The 13832-nt window shown below is 43.4% G+C and overlaps 1 protein-coding gene across 1 annotated transcript; it reads right to left on the reverse strand.

The window, feature by feature from the left end:
• Positions 1–3324: 3324 nt before the first annotated feature.
• C3AR1 (complement C3a receptor 1) lies at positions 3325–10765 on the reverse strand. The gene is made up of 3 exons (XM_089500263.1): positions 10447–10765; positions 9964–10165; positions 3325–5849 (listed from the first exon to the last, which is right to left on the reverse strand). The coding sequence occupies exon 3, from the start codon at positions 5847–5849 to the stop codon at positions 4455–4457; it is 1395 nt and encodes a 464-aa protein (XP_089356389.1). The 5' UTR covers positions 9964–10165; positions 10447–10765; the 3' UTR covers positions 3325–4454.
• Between the last annotated feature and the right edge of the window lie 3067 nt (positions 10766–13832).

The following is a 13832-nucleotide window of genomic DNA, read 5'->3' on the forward strand; positions in this document are numbered from 1 at the left end:
ATGACACACGCATCTTAAGAGGCCAGAAGCTACACCAAAGCTGTGCTCCAGTCCTTGGGACTGGAGCATGATTTTGGCGCAGCTTCCAGCCTCTTAGGATGCATGCATCATTTAAACAGCATACCTCCAAAGTGATCCGAAGAAGCTTTATTTTGGCCTGTCTGTTCGGGCCCATAGTCCCTTAAACTTGTAACTCGCCTCAGGATGGGTGCTAAATCAGATAGTTCTCCCAACATTATGTCCTTTACTTGCTGGCACCCATTTTCCTGTCTTGATTCAAGCAGAAGAGTGAGCAGGTGTGACAAACTGGTGTGTGCACTTCTAGCCCTAAAAAGACAAGCTTTAAGGCGGGATACAGACGGGCAAAAAGGGGTGTATTCATGACGTCATGAAGGTAGAGCCTTCAGACGGGCCTTACCTGAATGCCGCCATGAACACGCCCCCCGCACGCCCCAAGCGGGAAGAGGCGGCATTAAAAAGGTGCTGCTTTTCTCCGCTTCTTTTCCGTTTGATGCGCAGCTGCGCAGCTCTGTCTGTAAGCTGCTGCACCGGTACGCCAGAATTGCTACGCCGCTAATTTAAGTTGCCCATTTAAAAGCTCCGTGTCTGCTGCGTCGCATAATGAGTCGGGGTCCTGGAACATGCGCAGTTTGCAGTCAGGCTTTAATTGCAGCGTCAGCTGCCATGCAGGTGTGGAAGCTGCAGCACAGCTGCAGCGCATTTTAAGACTCCTAACCCTAACCCTAACCCTAGAGCAACATGTACGCATGCGCTGCTTGGAAAGTTTGGACTTTAAAGTGAGCCCCTACACACATTCCTGTGCCATTTTCACCTAACAATAAAAACCGCTAAAACTGTAAATATTTACATATGTACAAGGGAGGTGATGGGGGATGGCAGGGGGACAGCAGTGGCAGCGGAGACAGCTGTGGCTGTGCATTGCAGATTCAGCAAGAGCACGGGGACCAAAGGAGAGGAGGCATCCATGATGCTGGTGACACTGGCAAAGTGCAAGCGGACAAGGATGCCAACACCAGCTGATCACCAGCTGGCAGGAGACCACCATTGTTCTTGGGCAGAGCAGGGAAAAAAGTTTTAAAGGGGCTTGGGCACTTTAAATGTGCCCATAGGCTTTCTGCCGCCGCTGCTTAGCCCTGCAGCTGCGCAGCTGCGCATCTGCCAGCCGGCAAAGGAAAAAAAAAAGCCCCGTTTTTGGCCGCCCGTGAGGAAGCTGCCTCTCTCTTTGCAGCGTCCTCCGAGGTGGCGGTTTGGAAACTGCGGGTCAGAAACGGCCCCAGGTGAGGCGTCTTCACTGCCCCCCATGTGGAAGCCCCATCTCCTGAGCCACGCCCCCGGGGCGGGCGGTCTGGAGGCTCCGTATTCAGCAGAATACACCTCCAAGACGTCTTCCCCTGCCCGTTTGTATCCTGCCAAAGGTATTTTTGTCCCTGTTTCTCAAAGGTAGAGGTTTATCACTTGTGCATTTTAAGGGCTCCTTCAGTACAAGAAAAAACAGGCCTGTAAATGAAAGCTTGGTCCCTTTTTCAGGGTTTTCAGTCCTTCAAGTAAAAGAATTAGCTGATTAAACTTGCCAGGATCTTAAGAACAATTTACCAAGGCAACTTCCAGGGGAAGGACAATTCGGAGCTTCACTGTCCCATCTTTCTGACTGTTCAAGTGAAGACGTGGGAAATCTAATTTACAGTCAAAGATATACTTCTAAGTGGGCCTGGCAATTCCCAGAGTGGGAAATTAAAACTGTCTTGGTTGTCTGAGAGATGGAAACATTGGGCCATTCCTATATATCCAGTGCAGAATGAGGTGGTGGTGGATTTGTTGCAGGAGGTATGTATAAGAGAGCAATTGTGGGGAGCAGATTAAAGAGGAGGTGTTTAGATTTTAACCAGGCAGACCTTGGCATGAATCCTCACTCAAACATTAAGCGACTACACCGGATGGTATTTTGCCACCAAACATACCTCACAGAATATATGTTTAGTTAAAAGGGATATAGCACCTTGACTCTTTAGATAAAAGGAGAGATGCAAATGAAATAATCAGGAACTACTCTTCTCTCCTGGCTCATTCCAGTGAGGGAGGTTTGTGATGCTAGTCTTGCTCTTGCTGAATTGAAACTTGAGAATATAAGTACTTGATGGCTAAATTGGTAACTGCAGTTATTAGATTTCCTTGTTACTCATTATTAAGTGGTGCTTTCAGTGTATATGATAACCTTTAAAAAGCCAATAGAACAAGCAGAGAGTATAAAGATAAGCATAACCAAAAGGTTTACCCATCCAAGTGGTTTGAGTGTTAGACTAGGACACTAGGAGACCAGGATTTGGATCTCTGCTCAGTCATGGAAACTGCTAGGCAAGTCACACACTCTGAGCTTCAAATGCAAGGGCAAATCCCTCCGAACAAACTTTGCCAAGAAAACCCCTTCTAGTCACCATAGGTCAGAAATGACTTGAAGACACACGACAACAGTCTGAAGGGATGACTATGAAGAGAAATCTTCAGCTCTCAGTCCCCATAATTTGGAGGAAGAGACATTAGAATTACCTGAAAATCTTTTCCTATCTTCCTGTGACAGTTACTCCTGTAATGAATTACCTTTTGTTCTTATTTAGCATGGAATATTCCTTAATTTATCGAGTAAATGAGAAACTTCTACAACAAGGAATATGCTGAGATATGTGAGATTGCTATAGTACCATCTCCCTTCTAACACAATGAAGAGAATGATGGAAAGAGTGTCATTGCCTCGTACATGTGGTTGTAATTACCATGAAATCCACCCATACTATTTTCTGTGGGCATAATAATAATAATAATAATAATAATAATAATAATAATAATAATGGTGATGACAATCATCATCATCTACAGCTCAGTTGCACAGTATAATTGCTGGCCCAGTCCCAAAGTGAACTGGTATTCCACTCTTCCAACTCAATGCTGCGGCTGGAGAAGGAATGGGAACCTTTGGACCTTTCAGTTAGTTTGGATTTCAGCTCCTAGCTGCTTTGCCCAACACACACAATGATCATAGAATCAGAATCATAGAGTTGGAAGAGACCACGGGGGCCATCCAGTCCAACCCCCTGCCATGCAGGAAATCCAAATCAAAGCATCTCCAGCAGATGACCATCTAGCCTCTGCTTAAAGACCTCCAAGGAAGGAGACTCCACTACACTCCAAGGGAGTGTGTTCCACTGTTGAACAGCCCTTACTGATAAGAGATTGGGAGCCAAATGTTCCCTCATCCCTGGATTACATCAGTGGCACTTGTGTTCCTTAAGAATCATTGGGGAGGAATGGATGAAAGATGGGTTCTAAACTAAATCCATCTAAGAAGAGTAAGCTGTGTGACCATGGTGAAGAGGAAATGCTTTTAAAAGTATCAAATGTAGAGGTTTAATTCATAAATCAGTACACAGTACACTCATCCCAAAGGTTCAGAGCAAGTGAGAAAAACAGAAAATTAAGAACAGAATAAATTGTCACTAAATTAATAAAATGTCTCTACGGGGCTTGACAGACCGCCCCAAAAGGGCGGTCTGGAGGCACCCATTTTTGCTCCTGAGGGAGCCCACAGCAACCAAACAAGATCAGACAGTGTTTCTGTGAATGGTGAATTCCCAAGATGGGAATATTGGAAACACAAATTTTTAGTGGAGTCTTCCATAGCACTGCAGATGAACTTAAAACTATACAATGCTCGTGGTTGCGTAAGTCCCGTGGACTGTTTTTATGTTCTGTAGTCTGGTTTAAAGTTTGTCATGTCATATCTTGTGGCATCAGTAGAAGAAAATTCTTAAATACAGTTGGCCTTCATCTTGTAGCATTAGAAAATTAACACTCTCCTTTGTGTAACTCATTGCTGTTCGGGTAACACTATTTCCATCTTGGGCCATTATTTTTAGTTAAAGATTTAGATATGAAGACAATACTGTAGTCTATGAAAAGGTGGAATACCTCTCAAAGTAGGTACATTTTCCTTCATATTGAAAACATGACTAGAATTAAAGAATGGGGTTTCTTTCCAGAGCAGCTGGCAGGACTCAGGCCTGAGCCCTGGTGCATTTCCTTCTTTCTCTAAGCACTGTCTGTACCTTCCTTGACAACATAGTGAAAACATGACCCATTTCTAAAAATTAAATGTTTCTTGTATAAGATTTGTTACCACTAAAACTTACTCTAGCATGTTATACATATCTATAGACACTCCTTTTTATCACTGGTGATAATAGTGCAGATAAACCTATATGCGCACATACTGTAGGTCACTTCTGCCAAGCAATAAAATATAGGCACATTTGAAATGATCAGCTTAAAGCAAGGTCATGTACAATAGCTATAGATTGTAAACTAGATTAATAACATCTGTACTGTTTTACATTAAGGACTAATAGGAGTGAGGAATATTTCTGTTGTGTGGAAGAACAATTTTAGAGGACAGAAACATCAGTGTTCTTGTCAAATCTGGTCTTGCTTTTGTCCTGGGAGCAGGCAGTGGAACATGTGACCTCCTCACTGAAAACCCCTTCAAAGATCCCCAGCACTGTCTGACGTGCTTTCTCTTGAAAATTTTTCCCCACAAACACATAAAGTAGTGGGTTGGTGCAGCTGTTGACATAAGCCAATGCTGTGGAAATGTGGTCCCACAAAGCCAGTTCTTCATAAAACTCTGTGTTTGGAGTAGCCAGGAGGTAGAGAACTCCAATTATATGGTAAGGAACCCAACAGAGAAAAAAAGTGGCTACTAAAAGCAAGATCACAAGTAGAGCCTTCCCACGGATCTTAGTAAACTGGCTTTTGAGCATCTTGTGGGCTATGAGGGCATAGCAGGTTGTCATGATTCCAAAAGGGAGGAAGAAACCAAAGATGCCTCTAATGATGGTAATGGACACAAGGACACTTGGTGGTTGACTCTCAGTGGGGTAGTCATAATAGTACTTTTCCATTAAGTTGCTGCTGTTCGTGGAATAGCTGCCAGGATTAATACTGGTTGTGGCAGTATTCAGCTGGGGCTGAGAAAATTTAAATATTGATGTAGGGTGGGTCCTGTCTGTCACCAGTGTATCTTGATGGATGCCAACTGTGTTTAATATGCTAGAATGTAGAGCTTTTGAGTTATTTTTAGCCATGTTAAGAACTTGGTCCTTTGGATACATGTCCAGAATTTCATCAGTAAAACTGTCCTGAGGGATACCAGTAGCCATGAAGGTGGGATGTTGTATAGAAAATAGATCGCTGCTGAAAACTAGGTCATCCAGCTCTTTATCCTGCAGATACTCCTCACTGTGCCAATTGTAGACACAAATGCTGTTGCCAAATTCATCCACAGAAGTCTCTCGGTAGAAGAAGGCAGGACAACACATAGCAAAGGCTAGGAACCAGATGCTGGCGCATACCCCTGATGCAAGTCTTACTGTTCGATGGTTCTGACACCAAACAGGCTTCATCACTACCAGACACCTGTCAATACTGATGGTTGTGAGGAGAAAGACACTGGCAAACATGTTAAAAAGAATGCCTGTTGGGATAATCTTGCAGAAAAACCATCCAAAAGGCCAGTGGTAATGGAGGATGAGCTGAACAACAGTGAAAGGAAGTGTCAGGCAGCACACAAAGTCAGCCACTGCAAGATGCAGAAACCAAACGGTGTTCACTGTTCGTTGCATTTTCAGGGCGACTACCCAGATTACCAAGCCATTTCCAGGAAGGCCCAACAAGAAGGTGAGGGAGAGAATAATCAGAGAGCTGATAGATGTTGGAGTATAATGTAATTCAAAGGATTCATTATATTCATCTAAACTGTCATCGGCCAGAAGTGGAGGCATCTTCTTAAAAAAGAAAAGAAAAGGCAATGTTGAACAATAATAACAACAACAGTGATCATGCATTAGTTCAGGGATATGTAGATACTGTTCCACCACAGATGGTGGGCTTAGGGTATCCTTAAGGGTGGTATAAGGATACTTGGGTTGAGCACAATCTAGTGGAAAGCCCCAGTTGCAATCAACAGTTGCTTCTCAGGGGCACAAACCTGTTTCCATACCTCCTTTTATTCCAGTAATGCTTGCAAAGAACAACTGCCTTGTACGTTATGTCCTTTGCTAATTAATGAAAGCAAGAAGCATTTGGAATTCCTGCTTTCAGCAACAACGTATCTCTGGCTAATTCTGGTAAGCACTGTTGATATGTTCAGCATATTAGGCCATAATTTTTTTCTTTAAAATGTATGAATCCCAGCTCTCAAGTGGAAGGGTTTCCTTTTCTCAGTGGTCCTCCAGGATTGGCAAAAATCCTATGGAAAAAATGTACCAGGATGAAAGTTTCTCTGAACCCTGTTCCCAGATATGTTTCTGAGTACATGGAACCAATTTTCTGATGAATCCAGTAGAGAATTCAAATACTGCATCCAGTCCCTTCCCTAGGAGATGAAGTACTCTAGTCCAAAGAAACCTTTACTGCTTGACTCTCTTACATGCATATTGTGTGGTTCTCTGTGAATCAAGACAGACAAAAAAAAAAAGTGTGTGTGTGCCTTCTTGGGTTTTAATGAATGACTACCAAGAAAACTGGGAGGGTTTTATTGCCATTGTCAATTACTGACTGGCCTTTTAAAAGCAAAAAGGGCAGGGGATCAGGAGGACCACAAGGGAGAAGGAGAACCCAAGGGCCGTGGGATATAGCTGAATGACCAAAGGCCACATTATGATTTTATCAAGCTAGTGAATTTGGGTATTGTCCTATTCACCAGTACTTGGGAAGGAAATTCATGCCTCTTAACTAAGTCAATATACCAAAAACAATTGTTGATGGAGAGGATGAGGAAGGAAGTTTTCCCCACCAAGTACCTGCAGCAGTTAAGGTTAAGCCAGATATAATGCTCTTAGGGTCACAAGCTTTCAGCTCAGACAAAGTGTGCATGAGCATACATTCACACATAATCTCCCCCCATAAGATTAAATATACCTGAGATTGCAAAATCTGGAAATTCCCTCCCCCCACGCCCCAGTATCTAGCCATTTTGCTTTGTGGATCATAGTTCGTGAAGGTCTGCCTTAGAGCTGCCTTGTACCTTAAAGCCAGCAGTTAATTCATTCCCAGGCAAAGAATCTTGGCAATGTAGGTTCAAACTTTCTCCCTCTCCCCTGAATTTACTGTATAGGATTAAAGGAGCCAACACTTTTTGGCCCTCAAGGTAGGAAATCCAACTGACAACCCTTCTCTGTTATCTCTCCCTGTGTGCACACAGTTTACAAAGGCAGGCAGGCTGGTTGGTTGGCCACTTTTTAATTGTCCCCTGAAACCTGCTCTTCACGGCAGAGATCTCTCTCCCACTTTAAGGTGGAGGTGTCCTTATTTTGCTCTTAGAACTAGCATCCCTCTCCTGTGACTGTATTCCCTTCCTTATGTAAGAGGAAGCATCTTCCTTTGTCTGGCTGGAACTGTAACAATCTGTATGTACAATTGTTCACCCTGATCATATTGATGTGATGTTAATTACCAGTACGTTTGATAGGTTACCATTATTTTCCCCCCAACTGGAAAACATGTCAATGGCACTCCTGCTATGGCAAATAGACCAGTCATTATGGACTTTAAATAAGCCCAATGCAGGAAAAATGGATGTGTTCACTATCCACACCAGGGTTCTCTTGGGAGATTATTTTCCCAAAGAGACTTCAGCTTGGGTCTTTTCTGTGTGGCATACTTATCGTAATGGTTAATGTCACTCGCTTCGCACATGCATTCTCGCTGTGCCTTGACTAGAAAGGCGCTTAAAAGAAAAGAAGAAAAGAAAACAGATTCTTTCTATTACAGCTTATCAGTTCCTTTTTCTTATGTAAATGCTGTGGTCTCCCTTGTGATGGGGGAAATGTGAGCAGAAGGCATTTCCGTCTCTTGTATATTTTTATCGCTTATGTGATGTTCCAATTATAATTGATGTGTCAGCGATGCAGCAGTGGCAATTTTGTGGTGAGTAATACTAAGAGCCACCCAAACAAGATGAAGTATTAAAGAAATGTACAGTTTGTTTGCTTCCGAGTCTTAAGTAAAATTTATGTTGTCAACATATATTTTGCTTTTCTATGAGGGCTAGAATTTGAATCTTTTCAAAAATTTGGTTTGTCTGATTTTTTTCAGATCTGAAAGGCCTGTTACAGACTGCCAAAATAAAGCTGCTTCGGGTCTCTTTGGAGGTATGCTATTTAAATGATGCATGGGTCCTAAGAGTCCGGAGGTCGCGCCAAAGCCACCCTCCATTCCTAAGCACTGGAGTGCAGCTTTGGTGCAGCTTCTGGATTCTTAGGATGCATGCATCAGTTAAACAGCATACCTCCACAGAGACCCGAAGCAGCTTTATTTTGGCAGTCTGTAACAGGCCAAAGTCACTTTATATGCTATTATTAGCAGATATATAGATGTGTACTCGCTTAAAATGCAATGATTTCAGAAGCCTATATGCACAAAATACCATCTCATGCAGTGGTGAGATATGGATAGTATGGTGGTGTTAGTTTTTTTTTAAGGATGTCAAATAATCATTAGAAAGAAAACCAGTTCCCAGTAGTAAACCAAAATGAGTGGCGATCTGTACCCACTAAGGGAGTAATATGTGTGGAAAAATAACTGAAAAAAGTGCATAAAGCCATAAATTAATCCTCTGTTTCTGGTCTGACCCTGTACAGTCTAGGAAAAGCATTGCTGAGAATTGGACATAAGACAGTATGCAAACAAAGGGCATGAGGATACAGAATAACATATCTTAAATATAATAATCATGATAGTCAAATTAGACATTTATGTGGGATTTCAACCTGTCCACATTCAGTTTCACAGTAAGAGAAGTTGGATTTGCCCTTCTTGTTTTCCATAAAGCCAACCAATTTTCAGTGTGTGTGTGTGTTTATAAACACTAGGCACTATCATAATTTCAGCTTTTAAAAATGAAACATAGCAAAAGTACAGTTCAGTATTACTCAGATATCTATAACAGTGTTCACTTGTATATCACTCTGCTCTCCTACATATCTTTTGATTCAACAAAGGCTCTCAAATACAAGCATCCTGCTGAATATGAAAGCAGACCATGATAATATCATGGTCTGTTTTTCTCATTTTTTTTCAACCACATTACTTGATTTCCTTCCCCCTCACACGCCATTGCTCTCTCTTGCAGGCTGCTATCAGTCCAGTCTTTCACCATTATTAGTGTCCAAGTGAGTACTTGTAGTCATATAGGGACCTACATGATTTCTTGTCAAATGGCTCATCTAAGCGAGTACTGGCTACTCCAACTGGTGGTGCCACTTGGACAGAGAACCAAATTGGTTAGAAGCGTGAGGTCCAGATTAGGACACCACGAAGTTCACAATCATAGTATAATCCGATCATTATAAAGATTTGATCATTATAACAATTAATGTTGGAAAACAGTTCAGTAATCCGTAACTCTCCGAATTTGTAATCCTTTATAAAGCAGGCTTTCCTGAGTATCTTGCACAAAGCAGAAACCCATCTGCAATAAAAGCTGTGTGTTATATTCCTATGCAGCAATTTGTTTTTAACAAATGGGAAGGGGGAAGTATATGGCGATTGTTTTTTTGTTATTCCCAGATGCCCCCTTCCTCCTCTTCCTAAATAGGGGTACGACTGAAGTTTGTTTCAACATACAATTCTGACTTTTGAAAAATGTGGCTAAATGTGATTCACAACAAGATTTCTATGCACTCTTGACAAACCTCCCAAAATATGAATAGTCTAGAAAGACTGGCAGACATGTCATACCCATTCCCTTGTTCCTTTCCCTTCATCAAATCCTGACTGTTGCTTGTAAGTCTTGTGTAAGTCACGCAACAGCTTTTCTGAGAGCACACAGATATTTTCTTATTCCCTCAAGCCTATTGCCCCAGATAATCCATACCTTTGCTCCCTTATACTTGCCTTGGGCAACTATCCACAGATGCTGCTGTTGCAGTTTCTGCCTTAACAGCTTGTTCTGTCCCACTGAGGCAAAGGCAATGCGCTGGGAGTGGGGAGGTACGAAGTCTATGATACATCACACATCTAAGCACTTCTACCAGGACATTTCTCATGTAGTTGCTTGGTCGGTCTGAATATGATAGCTCCTCCTCAATTGCTGAAGCTTTAATTAAAAAAAAATTATTTTGAAAGTAAAACAGCTATACATAAAACCAACCAGTTTTCAAGAGAGTTTAAAGAAGATGTGATCATAACATCAGCTTTTACAAATGAAACCTAGTTCAGAGTGGAGTAAAGATTGGGTGGCAGGAAAAAAATGCCATTAAGCAAAAAATATCCTAATTACAGAACTGTCCATAAGAACAGTACTATAAAGACTCTTTTTTTAAACAAAAAATACATGTAAGAAAGGGGAACATTTATGATATTCAGTTTAGTCGGTACCTTAGTAATCATAATTTAGTCAGTGTCATTAAGTTGAATCTTAAGGTGGCTTCTCAGGCATGTTTCTTCAATATAAAGTTGTCTTGAAGGGCAGCTGTCCTACCATGAGTTTCAAGAGATGGGAGTTTCTGGGGGTAGCAGAAAGAAACCATACTATACTATCCTGTCACAGGAATTTTAAGTGAGATTATGTTGCTAGTTCTCTACCAAGATGAACATCTGTAGGAAGTCTGGGATGTTGTCCAGAGTGTGCACACAGAGCAAAAGTAACACTCAGCATGCTTTGACTATTACCATCTGAAACAAGTGTGCACCATTAAATATGTGCTACCCGTACTGCAATTCACAGAGTTTCCAAGCTGACATGGAAAGCCAATGGGTATTAAAATGGCAAAGGTGGTTTGCTACAACTAAGTGTAAAGTGAGGCACACCAGGAACTAAACCCCTAATGTGACAGAGTCTGAGATGTCAATGATTCACCAGAGGTATTTGTAGGTTAGGGATAGGCCTTCCAGATCTTAGAACTATAACTCCCAGCAGCACTGGCTAACATTACCTGTGATAAAGGGATGATGGGCATCCCGGTCCAATATCTGGAGAGCCATTAATGCTCCAGCCTGTCCTAGACATTGTACATCTATTTAGGCTTTTCCTCCTAATGGATACTTGGCTTGCCAGTATTACATGTGAAAAGGACTTGTATTATTGTTGCTCATAAACTGAACATGACCAGCAATGTGATGCTGCAGCAAAGAAGGCAAATAATATTTTAGCCTGCATTTAGGGAAGTAATTATGTGCATGCATAAATACCCTCAGGTCACCTTCTCCTTCTCCTTTTAATAATAATAATAATAATAATAATAATAATAATAATAAATTTTATTTATATACCGCTTTTCCAAAAGATCAAAGCGGTTTACATAGAATTAAAACCAATTACAAACATATCATAAAATAGATAAAAACCAATAACACAATGTACAATATACAGATATAAAAACAATCATTGAATAGGGTGAGACAGAGTCTATGGGATCAAGTACATAACTTCATTTTCCAGGGGGGAAGGCTTGACAGAAGAGGAAGGTTTTAAGCCTCATTTTAAATGTTTCCAGGGGGGTGATCAGATGGAGCTCCTCGGGAAGACTATTCCAGATTTGTGGGGCCGCTACTGAGAAGGCCATCTGGGAAGTAATAACATATTTAGAAGGTGGAATTTCCAGCAAGTTCTTCCTGGTTGTTCTGAGTGTGCGGGGCAGACTATATGGGGAGATGCGGTCCCTCAAGTAACTCGGGCCCAAGCCATGTAGGGCTTTATAGGTAATAACCAACACCTTGTATTGCGCTCGGAAGCGAATAGGCAGCCAGTGCAGATCTTTCAGAATAGGTGTTATATGGTCAAACCTGGAAGCACCGGTGACCAATCTGGCTGCCATGTTTTGTACTAACTGAAGCTTCCGGACTTGGTACAAGGGTAGCCCCATGTAGAGCGCATTACAGAAATCTAAGCGCGAGGTTACCAGAGCATGTACCACAGTTTCAAGGTCCCTTTGGCCCAGATAGGGTCGCAGTTGGCGTGTCAACTGAAGTTGATAGCAAGCACTTCTGACCGTCGCATCTACTTGAGATGTCAACTGCAGGGACGAGTCCAGAAGTACTCCTAGACTGCGAACTTTGTCCTTCAGGGGAAGTGTGACCCCATTCAGGACAGGTGGATAAACTTCCTTCCCCAGGCCTGGGGGACCTATCACCAGTACTTCCGTTTTCTCTGGATTCACACTGAGTTTGTTTTCCCTCATCCAGCCCATTACCGACTCCAAGCAGGCATTTAGAGGAGAGATGCCATCCCTAGTCACTGCATCAGTTGGGGACACAGAGAAACATATTTGGGTGTCATCAGCATATTGATAACACCGCGCCCTGTGTCTCCGGATGATCTCTCCCAGCGGTTTCATGTAAATGTTAAACAAAGTGGAGGACAAAATAACTCCCTGAGGGACACCAGATGTCAGTTCCCTCTTAGAGGAGCAAGTGTCCTCCAACTGCACCATCTGGAATCTGCCCGAGAGGTAGGATCGGAACCACTGGAGCGCAGTGCCCCCGATGCCCAATCAGGCATTCCAGGAGGATACCGTGGTCTATGGTATCGAAAGCCACTGAGATGTCCAAGAGCCCCAACAAGGTCACACTTCCCCTGTCAATGCTTTTTGAATTTATTATTTTTTTTTTTAGTTGTTCGTGTCCTCCATTTACAAAATATGTCCTACATTTGGGGGTTTAAATTTTGTCCTACATTTGTCCTGGTTTGGAGGTAGACAATTATGGCAACCCTATCCCCACCACACCAAGTCGTTCTCCATAGGGCATAGTTTCCAGGCCCTTTACCCTTTTGATCACCCTCCTTTCGACACGCTCCAGTTTCTCAACATCCTTTTTAAATTGTGGTGCCCAGAACTGGACACAATATTCCAGGTGGGGCCTGACCAGAGCAGAATACAGTGGGATGATATTACTTCCCTCTATCTAGACACTTAGGGTTGCCATAACCCGGTTGCAACCGGGTTTTTCCCGGTTTTGGCGGCACCTGCCCGGTCCCGGCACGGGTGCCGCCAAAAACCGGGAAAAGCCTGGTTGCAGCGGGGTTGCTAGGCAACCCTGGGGACTCGCTGCCCTCCTCCTCCTCCACCGCGCATGGCCGCGCGGAGGAAAAGGAGGGCAGCGAGGCCGGGGTGGAGGAGGCTGCAGGGAGGCGGCGCCTCTTGGGCGCAGCCGTGCCAACCTCCCCGCCTCCCTGCAGCCTCCTCGCCTCCTTCCTGGTCCCTGCGGGGGCCAGGAACAAGGCGAGGCCCTGGCGATCGCCGCCGGCTCTTCACCTCCTTCCTGGTCCCCGCGGGGGCCAGGAACGAGGCGAGGCCCCGATCCTGGCCTCTGATCGCAGCGAGGCCCGGGGCCCAGGCGGGGAGGGAAAGCCTCCTTAAGTGGAGGCTTTCCCTCGCCGCTTGGCCTCCGGTCCCCGCCGCGATCGCGAGGGAAAATGTAGGACATAATTTTCAAATGTAGGACACATGTTTTGTGTGTCCTACATTTGAAAATTTTGTCCTACATTTTTCCCGGTTTGGAGGTCCGGCGCTATGGCAACCCTATAGACACTATACTTCTATTGATGCAGCCTAAAATTGTATTGGCCTTTTTAGCTGCTGCATCACACTGTTGGCTCACGTTCAACTTGTGGTCTACTTGGACTACTAGATCCCTTTCAAGTTTCATCCAGGCAGGTGTCCCCCATCCTATTTCTGTGCATTTCATTTTTCCACCCTAAGTGCAGCACCTTACATTTTTCTCTGTGTTGAAATTGTGTTAGCTTTGGCCCAGCTAGCTAATCT

Source organism: Sceloporus occidentalis, unplaced genomic scaffold, assembly GCF_023333645.1.
Source record: "Sceloporus occidentalis isolate IW3139 unplaced genomic scaffold, rSceOcc1.0.p SCAF_150, whole genome shotgun sequence".
Classification (NCBI taxonomy): domain Eukaryota; kingdom Metazoa; phylum Chordata; class Lepidosauria; order Squamata; family Phrynosomatidae; genus Sceloporus; species Sceloporus occidentalis.